The sequence below is a fragment of the Hemitrygon akajei genome, chromosome 2 (genome assembly GCF_048418815.1).
Source record: "Hemitrygon akajei chromosome 2, sHemAka1.3, whole genome shotgun sequence".
NCBI classification, from domain to species: Eukaryota; Metazoa; Chordata; class Chondrichthyes; order Myliobatiformes; family Dasyatidae; genus Hemitrygon; species Hemitrygon akajei.
The window spans coordinates 47262461-47284876 of NC_133125.1; the positions used below are offsets into that span (position 1 = coordinate 47262461).

The 22416-nt window shown below is 39.4% G+C and overlaps 1 protein-coding gene across 1 annotated transcript in view; it reads right to left on the reverse strand.

Annotated features, from left to right (window-relative positions):
• Window positions 1–3725: 3725 nt before the first annotated feature.
• auh (AU RNA binding protein/enoyl-CoA hydratase) overlaps window positions 3726–22416 on the reverse strand; it is a 186899-nt gene continuing 168208 nt past the window's right edge. Inside the window, exons 9-10 of the mRNA XM_073071898.1 lie at window positions 11790–11837; window positions 3726–5768 (exon numbers count right to left, since the gene is read on the reverse strand). Coding sequence (XP_072927999.1) covers window positions 5691–5768; window positions 11790–11837 — 126 coding nt within the window. The 3' untranslated portion in view covers window positions 3726–5690. The remainder of the gene's footprint in view (window positions 5769–11789; window positions 11838–22416) is intronic.

The window sequence follows — 22416 nt, forward strand, 5'->3', positions numbered from 1 at the left end:
TTAGGACCCAGCACAGCTCCGGACCCACCGCCTGTGGCTGCTGCTGAATCTGCAGTGTTTCTGTTCCGTTGACAGAAAACAATCACAATTGAAAATAAAATGGAAGTAATAAAGCGATTGGAAAGAGGTGAAACACCACTGGTCACTGGAAAAGCGTTAGGCTACAGTCGGTCAACGATCGGAACAATTTTAAAGGATAAGTTGAGGATGTGAAAGGTCCTGCCCCAATGAAAGCTACAATTATTACTAAGCAACGCAGTGGTTTAATTATTGAAACACATACATTTCTTAAGTGTTTTATATTCATAGAAAGGTAAAATATATAATATATACTAAGACAAACATTTGACTAGCTGACGCTAAATAATACCGGATGTACCTGTTCCGACTTACATATAAATCTGACTTAAAGACGGACTCAGGAACGGAACTCGTACGTAACTCAGGGACTGCCTGTACTTTAAATCATCTCTAGATTACATAATACCTAATACAATGTAAATAGTTGTTATACTGTATTGTCTAGGGAATAATGACAAGAAAAAAAGTCTGTACATGCTCAAGCAACGAGTGCTGGAGAGAGAACTTCCAGGTTTTCCCGATCTGCAGTTGGTTGAATCCGCGCAGGTGGAACCCGCAGATAAGGAGGGCCGACTGTATTTATTAGGTTTATCTGTCATTTCTTTGTCCCCATTAGTATCTCACCAGCATCATTTTCCAGTGGTCCAATATCAACTGTTGCCTCCCTTTTATAGAACCATAGAACATTACAGCACAGAAACAGGCCTTTTGGCCCTTCTTGTCTGCACCGAACCATTTTTCTGCCTAGTCCCACTGACCTGCACCTGGCCCATATCCCTCCATACACTTCTCATCCATGTAGCTGTCCAAGTTTTTCTTAAATGTTAAAAGTGAGTCCACATTTACAACTTCATCTGGCAGCTCATTCCACACTCCCACCACTCTCTTGTGAAGAAGCCCCCCCTAATGTTCCCTTTAAACTTTTCCTCTTTCACCCATGTCCTCTGGTTTTTCCCTCCCCTAGCCTCAGTAGAAAAAGCCTGCTTGCATTCACTCTATCTATACCCATCATAATTTTATATACCTCTATCAAGTCTCCCCTCATTCTTCTACGCTCCAGGGAATAAAGTCCTAACCTATTCAACCTTTCTCTGTAACTCAGTTTCTCAAGTCTCGGTAAATAATTTAATTTATTAATAATTTTAATAATTTTTAATAATTTATTCTTCAAATAACTAAAAACTTTTAGTATCTTGCTTTATATTATCAGCTAGTTTGTCCTCATATTTCATCTTTTCCCTTCTTATATCTTTTGTAATAGCCTTTTGTTGGATTTTAAAAGCTTCCCAATTATCCAACTTCCCACTCACTTTTGCTCCCTTATATGACCTTTCCTTGGCTTTTATGCATTCCTTGACTACCCTTTGTCAGCCACGGTTTCCTAGCACTGCCATTTGAGAACAATTTTTTCTGTGGGATATTTCTGCCCTGCACCTTGTGAACTACTCCCAGAACTTTAACCAGCCACCTCTGTTCTGCCACTATCCCTGCCAGTATCCCCCTCCAATCCATCTGGGCAAGCTCCTCTCTCACATCTCTGTAATTCGATTTATTCCATTGTAATACTGAGACATGTGACTTAATGCTTCTCCCTCTCAAAATACAGTATGAATTCAATCATATTATGATCACTGCCCCCTAAGGATTCCTTTACATTAAGCTGACTAATAAAATCAGGGTTACTAGACAACACCCACGCTAATCACCTAGTAGGATCCAGCACAAGCTGCTCTAAAAAGCCATCCTGTAGGCATTCTTGCGATCTGACATCAACCCGGTTTTCCCAATTCCCTTTCATATTGAAGTCCCCCATTACAATTGTGACATTACCTTTATTGCATGCCCTATCTAGCTTCCTTTGAAAACTCAACCCCCTATCTTGGCTACTATTTGGAAGCCTATATATGATTCCCAGAATGGTTTTTTTACCCTTGCAGTTTCTTAACTCCACCCACAAAATTCAACATTCTCTGGCCCCATGTGACCTCTTTCTATAGAGATAATTCTATCTCATACCAACAGAGCCGTACAACTGCCTGTGTCTTCCTGCCTGTCCTTTTGATACAAAGTATATCCTTTGATGTAAAGTTCCCAACTATGGTATTCTTTCTGCCACGACTCAGTGATGCCCACTACATCATACCAACCAATCTCTAAATCCGTCACGAGTTCATCCACTTTATTCCAAATGCTACGTGTATTTAAATACAGCACCTTCAGTCCTGCATTCTTCGCTCTTATGAATTTTGCCTCTGTGGTACAACTTTACTCTGTTCCATCTGCAGTTGTACCCAATCTTTGGCTTATCCTTCCTTAAACTTTCATATTATATATTATATCATCTACTTATAAACCTGCTGACTCATCCTCTGCTCTATCATACTGGTTCCCATACCCTTGCCATATTAGTTTAAACCACTCCCAATAGCTCTAGCAAACCTGCCCATTTGCTCCCTTTCAGCCTCTGCTTTTACTCCATGTTTTTGGCCATAGAAATAAATGAGATTTGTCTGTATTGCAAATGCAAGTTTAGAAGTTACTGACAGAGAAGCAAAATGCTAATTTTGAATGGGTTGACATTTATTTTAACAGCGATGTCAGTGGAAAAAATATATTTTTTCCAAATAAGCCTTTGGGGATTGTTAAATGTTGGTTTTATTGGTAAAATCAAAAAAATTCAAAAACCTATTAATACTCCTGCTTTTCAGATGTGCATTATTTGCTCTATTTTTCTGGAAATATTTATCTGGAAGTTAGTCTATGATTTATGGTCAATATTTAAAACATTCAATTACAGTTTGTTTAAATAATATTATTGAAAGTTCATAGAAATATGAAAAATAGTCTATGTTGACTTACAGTATGGTACTTTAAGTACACATTCTAGGCAGTGAAGGAAACATAGCTTCCCATTACTTGGTTTGCACTTTACATGTTACTTAAAATTAAATTAATTAATGTGCAGCAATGAAGATTTAAAAAAGCATCAGACCTTTTCATTCACACTATATAGCAGGTTTGTTTTCTTGTCGTCCTCTGGTCATGGCATGACAGTGTTGCATGTGCACCAACACACATTTAATCATTCTGAACTTGCCTACATTTTTAAGTTCTGCTTATCTCCATGTTGTGGATTAGAGCTGTGTGAATTTTACGTGTACCCTCATCCATGAGGGCCAGATAGTCAAGTAAATTAGATTCTTTTTACGTTTAGTGGTGACATATTTGTAGCAGAAGTAAATGTTAGTGAATTCCTGGGGATTGATCAGGAAGTCAACAATCCAGTAGTACTTGCATAAACTCAGTTAAGATCAACTGCAAATTTCTGATTCAGTGTTAAAACTTGCCTGTGGAGATCAGAAGGCAATCAAACAGTAGGAGACTTTAGAAGTGACAAGAAAATTATGGCACGTGTTTAATAACATAATGTGCAGCATCTTGGCGACCAAAATACTTGCTGCTAAACTTTACAAGTCCTGGATGTTGACAAATTCACAAATTTAGAACTATGCAATAACATGTCTTTGTGGTGTAGTTTCAACTGACTGTGGTAGAGAATTATTGATTTAGGTGTCAGTGGATCAAATTACATTCTTAACATGCCTAAAATAACAATTTTTCACACAAATCTTACCATCCACGCATTACTAATAATACTGTTTTGACAGCTTTTATTTCTTTTGGAAATAGCAATGTTCCTGAAGTCTATCATTTTGTTTGCTGTTCCAACAAAACAATCTGATTAATTAGTTTTCTAATATTTCAGATGTATTTACACTTTAGGATCTGCAGTTGAATAAACTGTTTGTCTTCAGCTGAAGTAAGGCCTGTCGTACAAATATACATAAAAATAGAAGTTCTACAAATCTTACATGGCACTAATTAAGATATTAATAAGCTTTAATGTAAAATAGACATTGGCATAAATTTCATAAATTAATGAAAATAATTGAAGTATTCAAATATTTCTTCCATTTTCTGTCTCATCATCATACACAATTAAAAATTATTACTGCTTCCAGAGCAGATTACTAAGTAGAATAATCCAGGAGTTTAAAAAAATCAGAATGTTCAACAAGCATGTGAAGCAAATTCCAATTAGTTGTCTATACATATTAGAATTGCAGAAGGATCATTGGGGGTTGTGTAAAATTTTGGTGCTTTTCCTAATTCATGATTGTAGTTCCAAGGATAATTGATTCACATTCTCTGCTTTAAATGTTGGCAACCAGGATCACTAACTTATTAGCATGTATTAAGCTGATATGATTGCATTCCGTAAGCAAATCTGATTTGGCTCAGCTTTCATGCATTTTCTGAAGCCACTATCAACAGTATTCTAGGCAGTATTTCAAAGTTAAAATGCCTATTGAACAGAATTAAAGATACAATGCACAATATGTCAAGCTCGTATGGAATATAATGTTGGGAATTTTATGGTCATACACTTCGGTGGAAGGAATAAAGCCATAGACTATTTTCTAAATGGGGAAGATATTCAGAAATCAGAGATACCAGGGGATTTGGGAGCCCTTGTGTAGGATTCACTTAAGGTTAACTTGCAGGTTGAGTTGATGGTGAAGAAGGCAAAAGCAATATTAGCATTCATTTTGAGAAGACTAGAGGATGTTCATGAGAATGATTCCAGGAATGAATGGTTTACCGTTATGGTGTTCTTTCTCATTACTTAAAAACTACACTATTCACACTTCTTTTTATTGTTGATGCTCTATCACTTTTAAAGAGCTTGAGATGTGAAGAGTCAGAAAAGCTCGATGTGTTGCATTAAATATCTTTTTTTTGGTGCAGGAGAAATTTAAGTTGCCAGATTATTACATTTTTCAGAAGGATGCTTCAAAGTCTTGTAACTATTTTGTAATAATTTTGCATAAACAAACCGGCCAATTTATACTCATTCTTCGATGATGGCAATAGAACAGCAAATACTGTACTTTGCATAAAGGTCATTTATTTGATAACACATTTTGTACAAAATCACATTCTTCCCATCAATACTGAAAACTGATTTCTTTATGCTCTATTTTTAAATTGTAAAAAGTATTTTTTGGACACTTCAGTTTGATCTTCATCCACAACATTAAAGTTCTAATGGGATGTTTATATTTTTGGGGTCAATGCTAACTTACATAACATGATTAACATTTTAACAAAGCTATATCCAAGGAACAACAGTGACAGATCGGTTTAAATTAATCTTTTATGCCTCTTTGTTCAAAACATGGTGTAAATATAATCAAAACAATTTATATGGGAATAGAATACAAATCAATCTTGATCCTACAGAGTGGTGGTACAGGTTTGAGGTGTTAAATGGGCCAAAACCTATTCTTATATTTCTGGCATTAGTAACTGCTTCAAACTTATTCTGAATCATAAGGAGAAATAGATCTCAGCTACAATATTTATGTATCATAAAATTGTTTAAATATGAATCCAAAGATTTTTATATAACAGCAATTCTTAATGTTATTTTCCTAGATAATACACTTATGGTTCTTGAATAGTATTACTTCAAGCAAAATGTGAACACCCCAGATAGAAAGCACCATGATTTTTTTCATCCCACATGCTGCTTACGATGTGTCTTTTTATTCTCCAGTGTAGCGGGGTAGTCGTTTTTCTTTGAAAGCATTAAGTCCTTCAATTCTGTCCTTCGTTGGAATTACCTGTAATTTAAAAAAATATATTTGCGATTCTTGCTTCGATCTCACTTTACAGAACGATAAGACCATTTTAAGACCATTAGACCAAAAGATATAGGAGTAGAATTAGTCCATATGGCCCATCATGTCTGCTCCGCCATTTCACCATGGCTGACCCATTTCCCTCTCAGCTCCAATCTCCTGCAACACTTCATGCTCTGACTAATCAAGGATTTATCAACTTCACCTTAAATACACTCAAAGACCTGGCCTCCCAGCCGTTTGTGGCAACAAATTCCACAGATTCACCAAAGGATTCAAACATTCATTTTCTTATCAAAGTATACAACTCTGAGATTCTTCTCCAGATAGCTACGAAACGAAAATGGAAAAGAATGGCAACAGAATCATCAACCTCCAAATCTCCCTCCCCAAAAACTAACAAAAAAACAGAACAGGACCATCAACCACCACTCTCTGGCAAAAGTAATTCCACCTCGTCTCCATTCTAAATTGATGTCCCTTTAATCAAAGGCTGTGCCCTTTGGTCCTAGACATCCCCCACCATAGGAAACATCCTCTCTATTGAGGCATTTCAACATTTGATAGGTTTCAATGAGATCTCCTCACATTCTTCTGAAATGCAGTGAGTACAGGCCCAAAGCCATCAAACGCTCCTCATATGATAAGCCTTTCAATTCCAGAATCATTTTCCTGAACCTCCTTTGACCCCTCTCCAACATCAGCACACCTTCTCTTAAACAAGGGCTCAAAACTGCTCACAATACTCTGTGAGGCTTCACCAGTGCTTTATAAAGCCTCAACATTACATCCTTGCTATTATATTCAAGAACTCGCAAAATGAATGCTAACACTGCATTTACCTTCTTCACCACCGATTCACCCTACGAATCAACCTTAAGGGAATCCTGCACAAGGACTCCCAAGTCCCTTTGAATTTCTCTAAATTTAGAAAATAGTCTCCGCTTTTATTTCTTTTATCAAAGTGCATGACCATGCACTTCCTGACACTGTATTCCATCTGCCTAAGTCCTTCTGCAGCCTCTCTCCTTCCTCAACACCACCTGCTCCTCCACCTATCTCTGTATCATCCATAAACTTGGCCACAAAGCCATCAATTCTGTCAACCAAATTATTGACATGTAATGTAAAAGGCAGCAGACCTAACATGCATCCCTGTGGAACTCTACTAGTCACCAGCAGCCAGAAAAGGCTCCCTTTATTCCCAATCTTTGCCTGGGAAAACTTCCCAACTCTGCCATAATCTCTGCTAGTGTTCTCTTCCAATCAACTTTGGCCAGCTCCTCTCTCACGCCTCTGTAATTGCCTTTACTCTACTGTAATACTGATACATCTGACTTTAGCTTCTCCCTCTCTAGTTCAGGGTGAATTCTATCATATTATGAACACTAGCCCCTAAGGGTTCCTTTACCTTTAGTTCTCTAATCATTTCACAACACCCAATCCAGAATAACTGATCCCCTAGTGGGCTCAACCATGAGCTGCTCTAAAAAGCCACCTGGTAGGCATTCTACAAATTCTCCCTCTTGGGATCCAGCACCAACCTGATTTTCCCAATCTAGCTGCACACTGAAATCCCCCATGCCTGTCATAATGTTGCCCTTTTGACATGACTTTTCTATCTCCTGTTGTAAGTTGTAGCCCACAACTTTGCTACTGTTCCATATTTTTAACAAGATAATTATTTCACTTAACATTATAGTTTGTCTGGCAGAGTGTAATAGCTGGAGTTTCTACGAGCAATTTGGAAGGCGCAGGATAGACACATCTCAAAGAAGAAGAGATATTCTAAAGGCAGGATGACGCAACAGTAGCAGACATGGGAAGTTGAAGCTAACATAAAAGCCAAAGAGAGGGCATATAATAGTGCAAAAAATAGTGGGAAGTTAGAGGATTGGGAAGCTTTTAACAACCAACAGAAGGTAACTAAAAAAGACATAAAGATGGAATATGACTGTAAGCTACCCAGTAATATCAATGAAGACACCAAAAGTTTGTTCAAATATATAAAGAGTAAAAGGTGAGAGTAAACATGGGACTGCTAGAAAATGATGCTGTAGAACTAGTAATGGGGAGACAAGGAAATGGCAGACAAACTGAATAAGTATTTTGCATCAGTCTTTACTGTGGAAGACATTAGCAGTATGCAGGAAGTTCAAACAACACCAGCGGCCTGTATATAACTTCCATCTGGGTCTTTTTACCCTTGCAGTTCCTTAGCTTGACCCACAACAATTCTGCACTTTCTGATCCTATATCATCTCTTTCTAAGGAAGAAACAGTGCCAACCCATCCCTTTGCCTATCTGTCTGTCCTTTTGATACAACTTGTATCCTTGGATATTAAGCACCCAGCTATAATCTTCCTTCAGCCATAACTCAGTGATGGCCATAATGTCATAACTGTTAATTTCTAAATGTGCTACAAGTTCATCTACCTTATTCCATGTACTGTGTGCATTTAAATATAACAACTTCAGTCCTGCATTCATTACCCTTTTAAATTTTGCACCCTTTTACATTGCAAATCATCCCATTGACTGCAATTTTGCCCTATCATCAGCTTGTCTTCTTTAGCATATACACTGTCTCTATTTGTAAACCAACTGCCCCATCACTATGGATCCCATCCCCCCACCAAATTAGTTTAAACCCTCTCAAACAGCTCTAGTAAACCTGCTTACAAGGATATTGGACCACTTAAATTCAGGTGTAACCTGTTTCTATTCCTCTAATTATGGAATCTACTATCATTACTGCAGTCCTCTTCCCTCTCTTCTGTTCTGAGCCTCAGTGCTAAAGACCTAATCGCTGTAGCTCCCCTGGTAAGTCATCCCATTCAATACTATCCAAAATTGTATATTATTGGGGTGATGGCCACAGGGGCACTCTGTAGGATGCACATTTCCCTCCCCTCTCCTGACAGTCACCCAGCTACCTGCCTACTGCAACCTAGGGGTGACTACCGAACTGTAACTCCTATCTATCTCTTGTATGAACCAAATGTCATTGAGCTGCAGCTCCAGATCCTTGACATATTCTCTGAGGAGCTGTAGCTTGGTGCACCTAGTACAGATGTGGCCATCCAAGAGGCTGTAGCTCTCCCAGAATTCTCATATCTTAGACAAAGAACATAACACTGCTCCTGGAGTCATTCTCACTGCTCTAACTATCCCTAACAGATAAGGAATGAAGAATAAACCAGATACTTATCTCGCCCAAGCCTGATGAGCCAGAACCAAAGTCAAAGCCTCCCTACTCGAACACTGGCCCACTCCAACAATGGCCGCTCCACTTGCCCCTGCCTTATTTTTATTCACCCTTGCTAATGAAACCCATTCAGCGATTGGCCACAGTTAAAACTACAAGAACTACCGTGAAGCGCTGTTTTTTCATTCTTCAATCATAGACCTGTTTGAAATCACCTTTTCTTTTCATGCTCCCATTCACTAATTGTCTGAAGTTCAAGCTCCAAAAATTGCCACAAAGCACTACTTTTCTCATCTTCAAATGTGGACCTGTTGAAGTCACCTCTTCTTCTCACACTCCCATTCGCTGATTGGCCACTGTTCAAACTCCCTTAATTTCAAGCAACTTAGTTTTAAAAATTAAGTTGATTCTGGAAACCTTAAATACTGCTCTAGTCTTAACTTCTATCTTGCTTCTAATCAGATATAAGAACACACCCAAAGGCAGATTTTTCTTTTTTTGCAAACTATAATGTTAAGTGAAATAATTATCTTGTTAAAAATATGGAACATTTCTATAAACATATTACACTAGACTCCTGAGTCAGTGTTTGGCTCTTCAAACATCCCAGTTGGTGTTTCCATTCTCATTAAATAATTGCCAAGAACAATTCCATTATGATACCATCACTCCTGATGCAATTTCCTCTTGTTGCTGACTTTCTAGGAAAGAATTTATCAAAAACACTGTTACTGAACCTAACTTCAAAAGCCATCTGAATATCTTCAAACTACTTCCTACCCACAAAAGAACTGGCTGAACATATGTTGCAGCTCATTTTCATACTAACCAGCTTATTTGTTATCCTGTATTTTTATGAATCTTGCAATGACAAAGCAGACAGCAATGAAGAAAACAACCACAGAATACTTATTTTTCATCTATGTTTATTCATTTCTTTATATATTTACTTCTTAAATGGAGAGTGGACAAATATACTGCTAAAATTCTGGAGAGGAATGTGATAGATTAGAACAATAATGATCCAGATAACTTCTTGCATACTAAAATAGAGCTTACAAGAATAAATGAGCCATGAATTATTATTTTTTTCATATTTGAACAGAACTGCTCACAGATTTTGTTTAATTTCCCTTCTCCCAAGTTTCATTTTAATGGGTGAGTCTGACATTTCAAAAGTTACACAGCGTTCAAAGTAAAGATCATTATAACCAGACTGGACAAATTTCAAGTGGCATGTTGGCAGATGAACCACAGTTGCTTTAAAACTTCTGTACAAATCGTTATCACATTGATTTGAGAAATTCCTACACTATGGCAGTCAGTGTTTTGTGATTTTTTTTGAGCTAATCATCCTCTTAGTCTGGAGTCAAATTCAGCTAAATTGTGAATTGATATAACAATCATTGTTTATTGTTTGTTTTTGTTTTGCAGATTAGGTTATTATATTCCTCTCAATTTAGACGAGTGATAATGTGACTTAAACAAACACCAAGATAAAATTTTCAGTTGGCAAAGCCAGTGTGGTTAGATATCTGTAACTATTAGATTTCCATGCCATGTGATAATGGAACATCCTAATGTAAACTGCTCCAGGAAGGGTAAGGATTGGATCATTTAGTTGGCTCTGGTATATCAAAATCAATTCTGTTTCTGTGAGCAAATCAGATTACAGTAAGGATTCTACCCAATACACCCCTTCAGGATCACAGTCTGAGTCTCAAGGCTAGATTAAATATAAATAAATAAACCTGGAATTTGCATTTCTGAATGTTCTTAAAGTAGTTAACATCTTTGGTAAAGGTACCTATATTGCTTTATGGAGTGAATTCTGATCTTTATGGAGTGATCTGCTGATGGATGGATAATCATTCCTTACCCCTAGGGAATGAAGACAGATGTCTCAGCAGGAGGAGGGACTACATGAGGAGGAGAAAACTTTACCAGAGCACATGGCCTGGAGAATTGAGTGATTGGAGATTAGTTTTCAGTGTGACTTGAAATAATCATGTGATCAGAAATTGATTATGAATGAGTAGGAAAGGTTATATGGATGAGGAGGAAAGGAGAGGACAATTAAATCAGGGAGGAACTCTGTCGTGCAAATGACTTTGATGTTCCTGTGAAAGCCAGCATTTATTTCCCATCTCATTGGCTATAAGATGGGGATGAGCATTCTCCTTGAAATGCTGTGTGTGTAAGTGAATTCTATGACCTAGCAGTTGAGGGAGGAAGCATTAAAGAATATCAGGATAATATTCATGCCGGCATTACATTCTGAGACCAAAGGAACTGAACAAAATGAGGTGCTGGAAGAAATAATAAGATGTGAGGGAAAAATGAATAATTTGAGGAAGAAAATTTTATATTTTTACTTTAAAAGAAATAAAGGATTATACTTCATTACAGCTGTCAAATAAAAAACATGAAGGAAGAAAGTATTTCTGTTAAGAGACTATATAGGAGCCAAGTGATCCCCAACAAAGATGGGCTCTTATTCAGAATAGACAACATGACTTGTGCTAACTGTTGCAATTCCTGCTTTGTAACCAGGTATTTGGAAGAGTGTCCTTTTTCTTTTGAGAACCAGCCAGTTATTGTTCAGAATTTAGTGAGAGAGTGCCTTCCTCCTTTACCGCTATCATCCATTTATAGAATAATTAAATGCAATGTTTCAATTTTTCTTCAGCTGCTTTGGCCAGGGAATAGTAAAAATGAACAAAAAATAAAAAAATACTGCAAATTAAGAGGACACAGCTAAAGGAGTAAAACAACATGAACATATCATATCTACCTGAGCATAACAAGCTTCTTCTATTTCTAAGCCTGTTTTCAAATCAACCTGAAAAAGAAACAAATATTAATAAATAGAAAATTAGGAAAACACACAGAGGAAAATGGAATAGAGTGAAGAGGAGCAGGACATGGAAAAATAAACTGAAGCTTACCTTTAGGTAATCCTCCCAATAGATATTGTATCAAAATTACGAAATTCTCACTTGCATCTTTCCCATTTTTCATTTGATACCAGATGTTAACAGTAATTTTATTTGTTCTACAAATCATCTTAAGGAAAATTGTTAGTTCATATTCAAATGTCATTAAACGTATTTAAATATCCCCTATCATCTTTTGGACTAAGCATTTATTCATACACAAGGTTTGCTTGTGCTAATATCAATGCTTATCCTATCCTGTATAAGCATGAACATTTTTGTTTCCTTTTCATTTGTTTCTTGGTTTAGTCTATTTGAGTTACCAGCAGATCTGACAATGAAGTTGTCAACCTTGCTACTCAACCCCACCCACTAGACATTCCACGCTGCCTGTATATGAATAGATCACTTCTATGGTAAGGTAAATGTTTGTAAAATGCTTCAGACAATAAATCAACTAACAGCTTCTCCACATGATGCTTGGCTCATTAACTCATTTTAGTTTCACTGGTTGCCCAATATGACTGAAAAGAATTGTTGACCTTTATGATCTCACTTTAACATAAAACAAAACTATTTTTTAGCAAATTGCTTTCATAATAATTAATACACAAAAATCTTGCATTATGGCACCAAGGTAAACTTCAGCTCCATAGAAGTAACAACTTTATTCTAGATATTCCTGCCCTGTAAAAGTTGGTAGATTGCTGATTCGATCTGCAGCAGCACAGATATACGAGGGGAGACATTTTCAAAAATGATAATAAGAATTCATTAATGCAGATTGCTGGGTAGCAATTGCCTTTGATAGAGCAACTCAGGTAAGAGTTGCAGATGCATGAATAGTCCTTCAACTGAAGCATGCAGAACAATTGGAACCTGACAATTCTAAGAAAGGTAATTGCCAGTAGAAATGTTAGTGCTTCAAACAAAAAAAAACACCTAATTCAACAAAAACAATATTGTAATGTTAAACATAATGCAAAAAAAACATTTGATCTTGTGCATAAAAAAACAAAATGCTGGCAGAACTCAGCAGGCCAGACAGCATCTATGGGAGGAGGTAGTGACGACGTTTCGGGCCGAAACCCTTCATCAGGAGTGAAGTAACATGGGATGGTTGAGGGGGGACAAGAAGTGGAGGGAGGGAAGAATAAAGGACAGGTGGGGACTACACGGTTCCGGAATATTAAGTGTGTAGTAGAGAAAGGTGAGGCGGAACAAGTGATAAGGAGGACACATGTACAGAGGGATGGTCTGACGGAACATGGAGTTAAATGTGCTGAAAGAATAAGTAAATTTAGAAAGGACAACAAAATTCAAGGGGCGTATAGCCCCAAGGGAGTTTGGGGAGCTGGGTTAAGCACAATAGGCAGCGATTTAAACAGAGAGAGGAGAAATGGGCTAAAAATTCTATATCCGAATGCACGAAGTGTCAGAAATAAGGCAGATGAGCTTGAAGCTCAGGTGCGAATGGGTAACTATGATGTTGTTGGGATAACAGAGACATGGCTGCAGGGAGATCAGACCTGGGAAATGAATGTACAAGGGTATACGTGCTATCGTAGGGACAGAAATGTGGGCAGAGGGGGTGGGGTGGCCCTGTTGGTGAGGAATGAGATTCAGTCCTTTGCAAGGGGGGACATAGGATCAGGAGAAGTAGAGTCTGTGTGGATAGAACTGAGGAACAGTAAGGGCAAAAAGACCCTAATGGGTGTTGTCTACAGGCCACCAAACAGTAGCATGGATATTGGGTGCAAGTTGAATAGGGAGTTAACAGTGGCATGTGGCAAAGGTAATGTCACAGTAGTTATGGGGGATTTCAACATGCAGGTGAACTGGGAGAATCAGGTTGGTGCCGGACCCCAGGATAGGGAGTTGGTAGAGTGCCTACGGGATACATTCTTGGAACAGCTTGTACGAGAGCTGACCAGGGACAAGGCTATTCTGGATTTAGTCTTGTGTAATGAACAGGATTTGATAAGCGATCTTGAAGTAAAGGAGCCATTAGGAGGTAATGACCATAATATGATAAGTTTTTATCTGCAATTTGAGAAGGATAAGGGCAGATCGGAGGTGTCAGTGTTGCAGTTGAACAGGGGAAACTATGCAGCCATGAGGGAGGAGCTGGCCAAAGTTAACTGGACGGATATCCTAGCAGAAAAGACAGTGGAACAGCAATGGTAGGTATTCTTGGGAATAATGCACAAGGTGCAAAATCAGTTCATCCCCCGGAGAAGGAAGGATTCAAAGGGGGGAAAGGGGCCACAGTGGTTGACAAAGGAAGTCAGAGATTGCATAGCATTAAAGAAAAGGAAATATGACAGAGCTAAGGTGAGTGAGAGGACAGGTGATGAAATTTTTAAGGAACAACAGAACTTAACTAAAAAGGCAATATGGGGAGAAAAAATAAGGTACGAACGCAAGCTAACCAGGAATATAAAGGAAGATAGCAAAAGCTTTTTTAGGTATGTGAAGAGGAAGAAGATAGTTAAGAACAATGTTGGGCCCTTGAAGAATGAATTGGGTGAAACTGTTATGGGAAACAGAGAAATGGCAGAAGAATTTAATAAGTACTTTAGATCTGTCTTCACTAGGGAAGACACAAGCAATCTCCCAGATGTATGGATGGGCCAAGGACATAGGGTAACAGAGGAAATGAAACAGATTGACATTAGGAAGGAAACGGTGATGAGTAGACTGATGGGACTGAAGGCTGACAAATCCCCAGGTCCAGATGGTATGCATCCTAGGGTACTAAAGGAGGTGGTCCCGGAAATTGTGGATGCATTGGTAATCATTTTCCAATGTTCCTTAGATTCAGGATCAGTTCCTGAGGATTGGAGAATGGCTAATGTTATCCCACTTTTTAAGAAAGGAGGGAGGGAGAAAACAAAGAACTATCGTCCTGTCAGCCTAACATCAGTAGTGGGGAAGATGCTAGAGTCCATTATTAAAGATGAAATAGTGGCATATCTAGATAGCAGTGATAGGATTGGGCCGAGCCAGCATGGATTTACCAAGGGCAAATCATGCTTGACTAATCTATTGGAGTTTTTCGAGGATGTAACCAGGAAGTTAGACAAGGGAGATCCAGTGGATGTAGTGTACCTCGATTTTCAGAAGGCATTTGATAAGGTCCCACATAGGAGATTGGTGGGTAAAATCAGAGCTCATGGCATTGGGGGGAAGATATTGACATGGATAGAAAACTGGTTGGCAGATAGAAAGCAAAGGATAATGGTGAATGGGTGTTTCTTGGAATGGCAGGTGGTGACTAGTGGGGTGCCACAGGGCTTGATATTGGGACCACAGCTGTTTACAATTTACATCAATGACTTAGATGAAGGCATTGAGAATAACATCAGCAAGTTTGCTGATGATACCAAGCTGGGTGGCAGTGTGACATGTGATGAGGATGTTAGGAGAATTCAGGGTGACTTGGATAGGCTGACTGAGTGGGCAGGTACTTGGGCAGATGACGTTTAATGTGAATAAGTGTGAGGTTATCCACTTTGGGAGTAAGAACAGCAAGGCAGATTATTATCTGAACGGTACAGAGTTAGGTAAGGGAGAAATACAAAGAGATCTAGGAGTCCTTGTTCATCAGTCACTGAAGGTGAATGAGCAAGTGCAGCAGGCAGTGAAGAAGGCTAATGGAATGTTGGCCTTTATTACAAAGGGAATTGAGTACAAGAGCAAGGAAATCCTCTTGCATTTGTACAGAGCCCTGGTGAGACCACACCTGGAGTATTGTGTACAGTTTTGGTCTCCAGGGTTAAGGAAGGACATCCTGGCTGTAGAGGAAGTGCAGCGGAGATTCACGAGGTTAATTCCTGGGATGTCTGGACTGTCTTACGCAGAGAGGTTAGAGAGACTGGGCTTGTATACGCTGGAATTAAGGAGATTGAGAGGGGATCTGATTGCAACATTTAAGATTATTAAGGGATTGGGCAAGATAGAGGCAGGAAATATGTTCCAGATGCTGGGAGAGTCCAATACCAGAGGGCATGGTTTGAGAATAAGGGGTAGGTCATTTAGGACAGAGTTAAGGAAAACCTTCTTCTCCCAGAGAGTTGTGGGGGTCTGGAATGCACTGCCTCGGAAGGCAGTGGAGGCCAATTCTCTGGATGCTTTCAAGAAGGAGCTAGATAGGTATCTTATGGATAGGGGAATCAAGGGATATGGGGACAAGGCAGGAACCAGGTATTGATAGTAGATGATCAGCCATGATCTCAGAATGGTGGTGCAGGCTCGAAGGGCCAAATGGTCTACTTCTGCACCTATTGTCTATTGTCTATAAAGTAGAGAGCTAGGAAGTGATAGGCTGGAGGGTAACGGGCTAGGGGGAAGGTGAAGAATTATGGGAAATAAAAGAGAAAGAAAGGTAGGGCTGGGGGGAGATTATAGTGAGGGGGAAAATAAGAGAGAGAAAGAGAACCAGACTAAAATAATAGATAGGGATGGGGGTAAGGGGGGGCAGGGGTATCAACGGAGGTCTGTGAGTTGGATGTTCATGCCGGCAAGTAGGAGGCTACCTAGGTGGGAGATAAGGTATTGCTCCATCGACCTGCATGTGGCCTCATCTTGACGGTAGAGGGGGCCATGGACAGACATGGTGGAGTGGGAGTGGTCTGTGGAATTGAAGTGTGTGGCCACAGGGAGATCCCGCCACTGCTGGAGGACTGAGCGCCGGTGTTCGGCGAAACGGTCTCCCAGTCTGCGGCAGGTCTCCCCAATGTATAAATGGCCACATCGGGAGCACCGGATACAGTATATCACCCCAGTTGACTCGCAGGTGAAGTGGTGCCTCACCTGAAAGGGCTGTCTGAGGTCTAGGATGGTGGTGAGGGAAGAAGTGTGGGGGCAGGTGTAGCACTTCTTCCGTTTGCAGGGATGAGTGCCCGGAGGGAGGCGGTGGGGAGGGATGGGGGGGATGAATGGACAAGGGAGTCGCATAGGGAGTGATCCCTGCGTAAAGCCGAGAGTGGGGGGGAGGGGAACATGTAGCTGGTGGTGGGATCACGTAGGAAGTGGCGGAAGTTACGGAGGATTATACGTTGGATCTGTAGGCTGGTAGGGTGATAGGTGAGGACCAGGGGGACTCTATCCCTGGTGGGCTGGTGGGGGGGATGGGGTGAGGGTAGAGGTGCGTGAAATACGGGAGATGTGATGGAGGGCAGAGTTGATAGTGGACGAAGGGAAGCCCCTTTCTTTAAAAAAGGAAGACATCTCCTTTGTCCTGGAATGAAAAGCCTCATTCTGAGAGCAGATGCGGCGGAGACGGAGGAATTGTGAGAAGGGGATAGCATTTTTGCAGGAGACAGGGTGGGAGGAGGAATAGTCCAGATAGCTGTGGGAGTTAGTAGGTTTGTAGCATTTTGTTTAATGTTACAATATATATCCTGTTCTGGCACCCTCCTCTTTGTGAATTTTATATATGGGTTTGATTCAGGAAGTGGAAGGGTTAGATGGTAAGCTTGTACCAATTTACGATGAGTAGCAGAAAGTTTAGGAGACAAAGGTGGCAGCCTTTTTAAGAAGAAATTCTTAGGTGTACTGCCAGGGTTGCTGGTAGAGGTTGATACTACAGGATCATTTAAGAGATTCTTAGATGGGCATATTGATGTAGGCAAAATGAAAAGTTATGTTTTATGTAAGAGGGAAGGATTAGACTGATGGTAGAGTGGGTTTCTATAGGCTAGCAGAACATTGTGGGCTGAAGGGTCTATACTGTGCTGTACTATTCTATATTCTACGTTTCAAAGGTATCTTTCTTTATAAAGTATTTAAAAAGTTAGACTACAGAATGAGCTAGTTAATTTTCAGGCTTCAGCCAAAACAAAGCCTCTGATATTAGTTATTAACACCCTGGGAAAAAAGTGCAGGCTGTCCACTTCATTTATGCCTCTCATTATCTTATATACCTCTAACTAGTTGCCTCTCAGCCTCATCCGCTCTAAATGGAAAAACCCTTGATTGCTGAACCTTTCCATTAGACCGTATGACATGGGAGCAGAATTAGGCCATTTGGCCCATTGAGTCTGCTCTGCCATTCAATCATGACTGATCCTTTTTCTCTCCCCCTCCTCAGCCCCACTCCTTAGCCTTTCCCCCCATAACCTTTGATGCTGTGTCCAATCAACAACCTATCAATTTTTGCCTTAAATATACCCAAAGATCTGGCCTCCACAGCTGCCTGTGATAATAAATTCCACAAGTTCACCACCCTCTGGCTACAGAAACTTCTCCGCATCTCTGTTTTAAATGGACGCCCCTCTATCCCAAGGTTGTGCCCTCTTGTCCTAGACTCCGCAACCATAGAAAACATCCTTCCATGTTATTATATCTAGGCCTTTCAACTTTTGAAAGGTTTCAATGAGATCCCCTATCATTCTTCTAAATTCCAGAGAGTACAGACTCAGAGCTATCAAACGTTCCTCGTATGATAAGCCTTTCATTCCCAGAATCATCCTTGTGAACTTCCTCTGAGTCCTCTCTAATGCCAGCATATCTTTTCTTAGATGAGGAGCCCAAAACTCTTCACAATACCCAAGGTAAGGCCTCACTCTTGCCTTATAAAGCCTCAGCATCACACTCCTGCTCTTGTGTTCTAGACCTCTTGAAATGAATGCTAACATTGCATTTGCCTTTCTCACCACCTCTAACTACTGCAAGTTAACCTTTAAGTTGTTCTGCACAAGAACTCCCGAATTCTTTTGCATCTCAGATTTTTGGATTTCCTCCCTATTTAAATAGTCTGCACATTTATTTCTTCTACCAAAGTGCAAGACCACGCATTTTCAAACATTGTATTTCATTTGCCACTTTCTTGTCCATTCTGTCTAAGGCCTTCTGCAGCCCACTTGTTTCCTCGATACTACCTGCCCTTCAATTAATTTTTGTATCATCTGCAAACATGGCAACAAAGCCCTCTATTCCATCATCTAAATCATTGACATACAGCATAAAAAGCAGTCCCAACACCGACCATTGCGGAACAGCACTAGTCACTGGTAGCCAATTAATAAAGGATCCTTTCATTCCCACCTACAAATCAGCCAATGCTCTAACCATGCCAGTAACTTTCCTGTAATATCATGGGCTCTTAACTTGATAAGCAGCCTCATGGGTGGTACCTTGTCAAAGGCCTTCTAAAAAGTCCAAATATATATCATCCACTGCATCCCCTTTATCTATCCGACATGTAATCTCCTCAAAGAATGCCAACAGGTTCATCAGGCAAGATTTTCCCTTAAAGAAACCATGCTGACTTTGTACTATTTTGTCCTGTGTCACCAAGTAATCTATAACCTTATGCTTAACAATTGACTTCAACATCTTCCCAACCATTGAGGTCAGGCTAACTGGTCTATAATTTTCCTTCTGCTGCTTTCCACCTTTCTTAAAGAGTGGAGTAACATTTACAATTTTCCAGTCCTCTGGCACCATGCCAGAGTCCAATGATTTTCAAAAGATCATTTCTAATGCCACCACAATCTCTATCTTTCAGAACCTAGGGTTCAGTTCATCAGGTCCTGGTAACTTATGCACCTTTAGGTCTTTCAGCTTTTTGAGCACCTTCTCCCTTGTAACAGTAACTGTATTCACTTCTCTTTCCTCACACACTTCAACATCTGGCACACAGCTAGTGTCTTCCACAGTGAAGACTGACACAAAATACTCATTTAGTTCACCAGCCATCTCCTTGTCCCCCATTATTATTTTTCCAACCTCAGTTTCTAGCGGTCCTAGATGTTGTTTGCTAGCTTGCTTTTATATTTCATGTTCCCTCCTAACGTCTCTTTTAGTTGCTCGCCATTGATTTTTAAATGCTTTGCAAACCTCTGTCTTCTCACTAATTTTTGCTTTGTTGTATTCCCTCTCTTTTGTTTTTACATTAGCCTTGACTTTCCTTGTCAAGCATGGTTGTACTGTTTTGCCATTTGAGTATTTCTTCATTTTTGGAATACATCTATCCTGCACCTTCCTCATTTTTCCCAGAAGCTCATGCTCTGCTGTCATCCCTGTCAGCATCTCCTTCCAATTTACTTTAGCCAACTCCTCTCTCATACCACTGTAATTTCCTTTACTCCACTGAATTACTGCTTCGTCAGACCTTACTTTCTCCCAAACAAATTTCAAGTTGAACTCAATCATATTGTGATCACTGTCTCCTAGGTTCTTTTACCTTAAGCTCCCTAATCATTTCCAGTTCATTACATAACACCCAACCCAGAACAGCTGATCCCCTAGTGGGCTCAACAAACTGCTCTAAAAAGCCATCTCAGAGGCATTCAACAATCTCACTCTCTTGAGATCCACTACCAATCTGATTTTCCCAATTGACGTGCATGTTCAAATCTCCCATTACTATCATACCATTGCCCTTTTGACATACTTTTTCTATTTCCCAATGTAATGGCGGCCTGTATATAACTGCCATTGGGGCTCTTTTACCCTTGCAGTATCTTAACTCAACCCACAAGGATTCAACATCCTTCTACTGACTTGTGCCATTCTTTACCAGCAGAGCCACGTCATCCTCTCTGCCTAGCTTCCTATCTCTCCATGTAACCTTGGACATTCAGCTTCCAACTACAACTTCATAAAACATGTCCTCTAATCCATGAAGCATCCTGATAAGTCTCCTTTGCACCTTCTTTAATTTGGTTTCAAGTCACTGAAACGCTTTAGAAATTAGGCATGTGGCATTCATTTTTAATTTGTAACCCAATGGCAGTTCACTTAAAATCATATATTTTATTAAAGACTTAATGTCTACAAGGCCGGTAATGATGCAAGCCCTGTCATGTTTAAGAATGTCACAGTGATCCTCTCAGCAGTTTGTATTATGAGAACCATGATGCTCTAGTAGTCCTTGCAAATGTCAATTAATTTTTCAGATAAACCATGGCTGAAATTGACATAGGGTTCTTAAACATGACAGGGCTTGCATCATTACCAGCCTTGTAGACATTAAGCTTTTAATAAAATATATGATTTTAAGTTAACCGCCTATTTGTGACATTGGGAGCTTTGTTCACAAAGGGCCCAGAACATTATTGAGGATCCATACGATCCATTCAAAAATCTCTGACTCACTACCATCAAGTAGGAAGTACAGGAACTTCACAACTAGGACTGCCAGACTGGGAAAAAGCTTCTTACCCCAAGGCTGTGATATTAATGAAAATCCTGCCACCACCGTGGTCTCATCACTAGGACAGCAAGCTGTTTACTATTTACGGTTTACCTGTGCTGTGCACTTCATTTGTATTTTGAATTATATTTAATTAACTTACTTGTGGTAATACTTTGTTTTATGTGCTGTGTGTGATATATGCATCGTGTGTGCACCTTGATCTAGATGAATGTCGTTTAGTTTGCTGGTATACATGTATGTATGTATGTATGGGTCAGATGACAATGAACTGGGACAGAGACAAATTAGGTGGACCATCTTTTCAAAATCTTAAAATAATGACTCTAACCTAACCTGTTTGTAAGAGCCTCATGCACATGAACCTTACAAATGAAGGGACCTATCACTATGCTGTGCTTCAGCAGGCACTGGATATGAAATTCTGGCAGAGGCAATCTGAACTGCTAGAAAGTTCTGGTACAATGGTATTTCCATTGATTCCAATGATGGAAATGATGAAGATTAACTGTATGGCTTGATTTTGTAGTTTTAAAAATGTGAGTGTATTAGATGTTTAGTTTTTGTTTACAAAATTAACAATAGTTCTTTAATCATATTTGAATGTTTTTTTCACGTAATTTACATTCTGTGTTCGATAACTCTGGTTTAGCCATAAGATGAAAATATCACTAAGACAATCAATGGTAGAAGCAGTAAAAATGCATTTAAAAGAAAATTAATGAATACAAGATGAAGAAAGTAATAGAAAAAAATTAAAGTGGGTTTGCATGTGGCATGAACAATGTGGGCCAGTTGGTATAACTGCATGAGATTTAATTTTTTTTTGTAAGTGCAAAGCTCAGTTGAGTTTATCATCTGAAATCAGCAGAAATTTTAAGTGTTTTATATTCCTTGGGGGAAAGGAATTCTTAGCACCAAACAATAGCAAATCACAGATGGCTAAAACATTTCACACATTGCCCCAAAATACACATACACACAAAAATTGCTAAATCTATTTTTTTATATTTACCAGAAATCACTAAATGCACCCTAGATCAAAATGGTTAACTAATTATGGTTAAGTTCATGTATTAACCTCAAGCTGCAGGGGGAACAAATTGGGGTATTACCCAAACCTGGACAACTAAAATTTTTTTTGGGCCTGAAGAAAATTATTGAGCCATCAGACAAAAATCAGGGTCCAACAAAAAGTCACGTAGTCAACTCAAAGTGTCACTAATGTATTAGTTCTAGGGCTAACAAAATCCGTGATCATAAAGGCAAGTAGATGGAGTTTGATAATCAATAATCACTCATTCACACTGTGCCATGGTAGG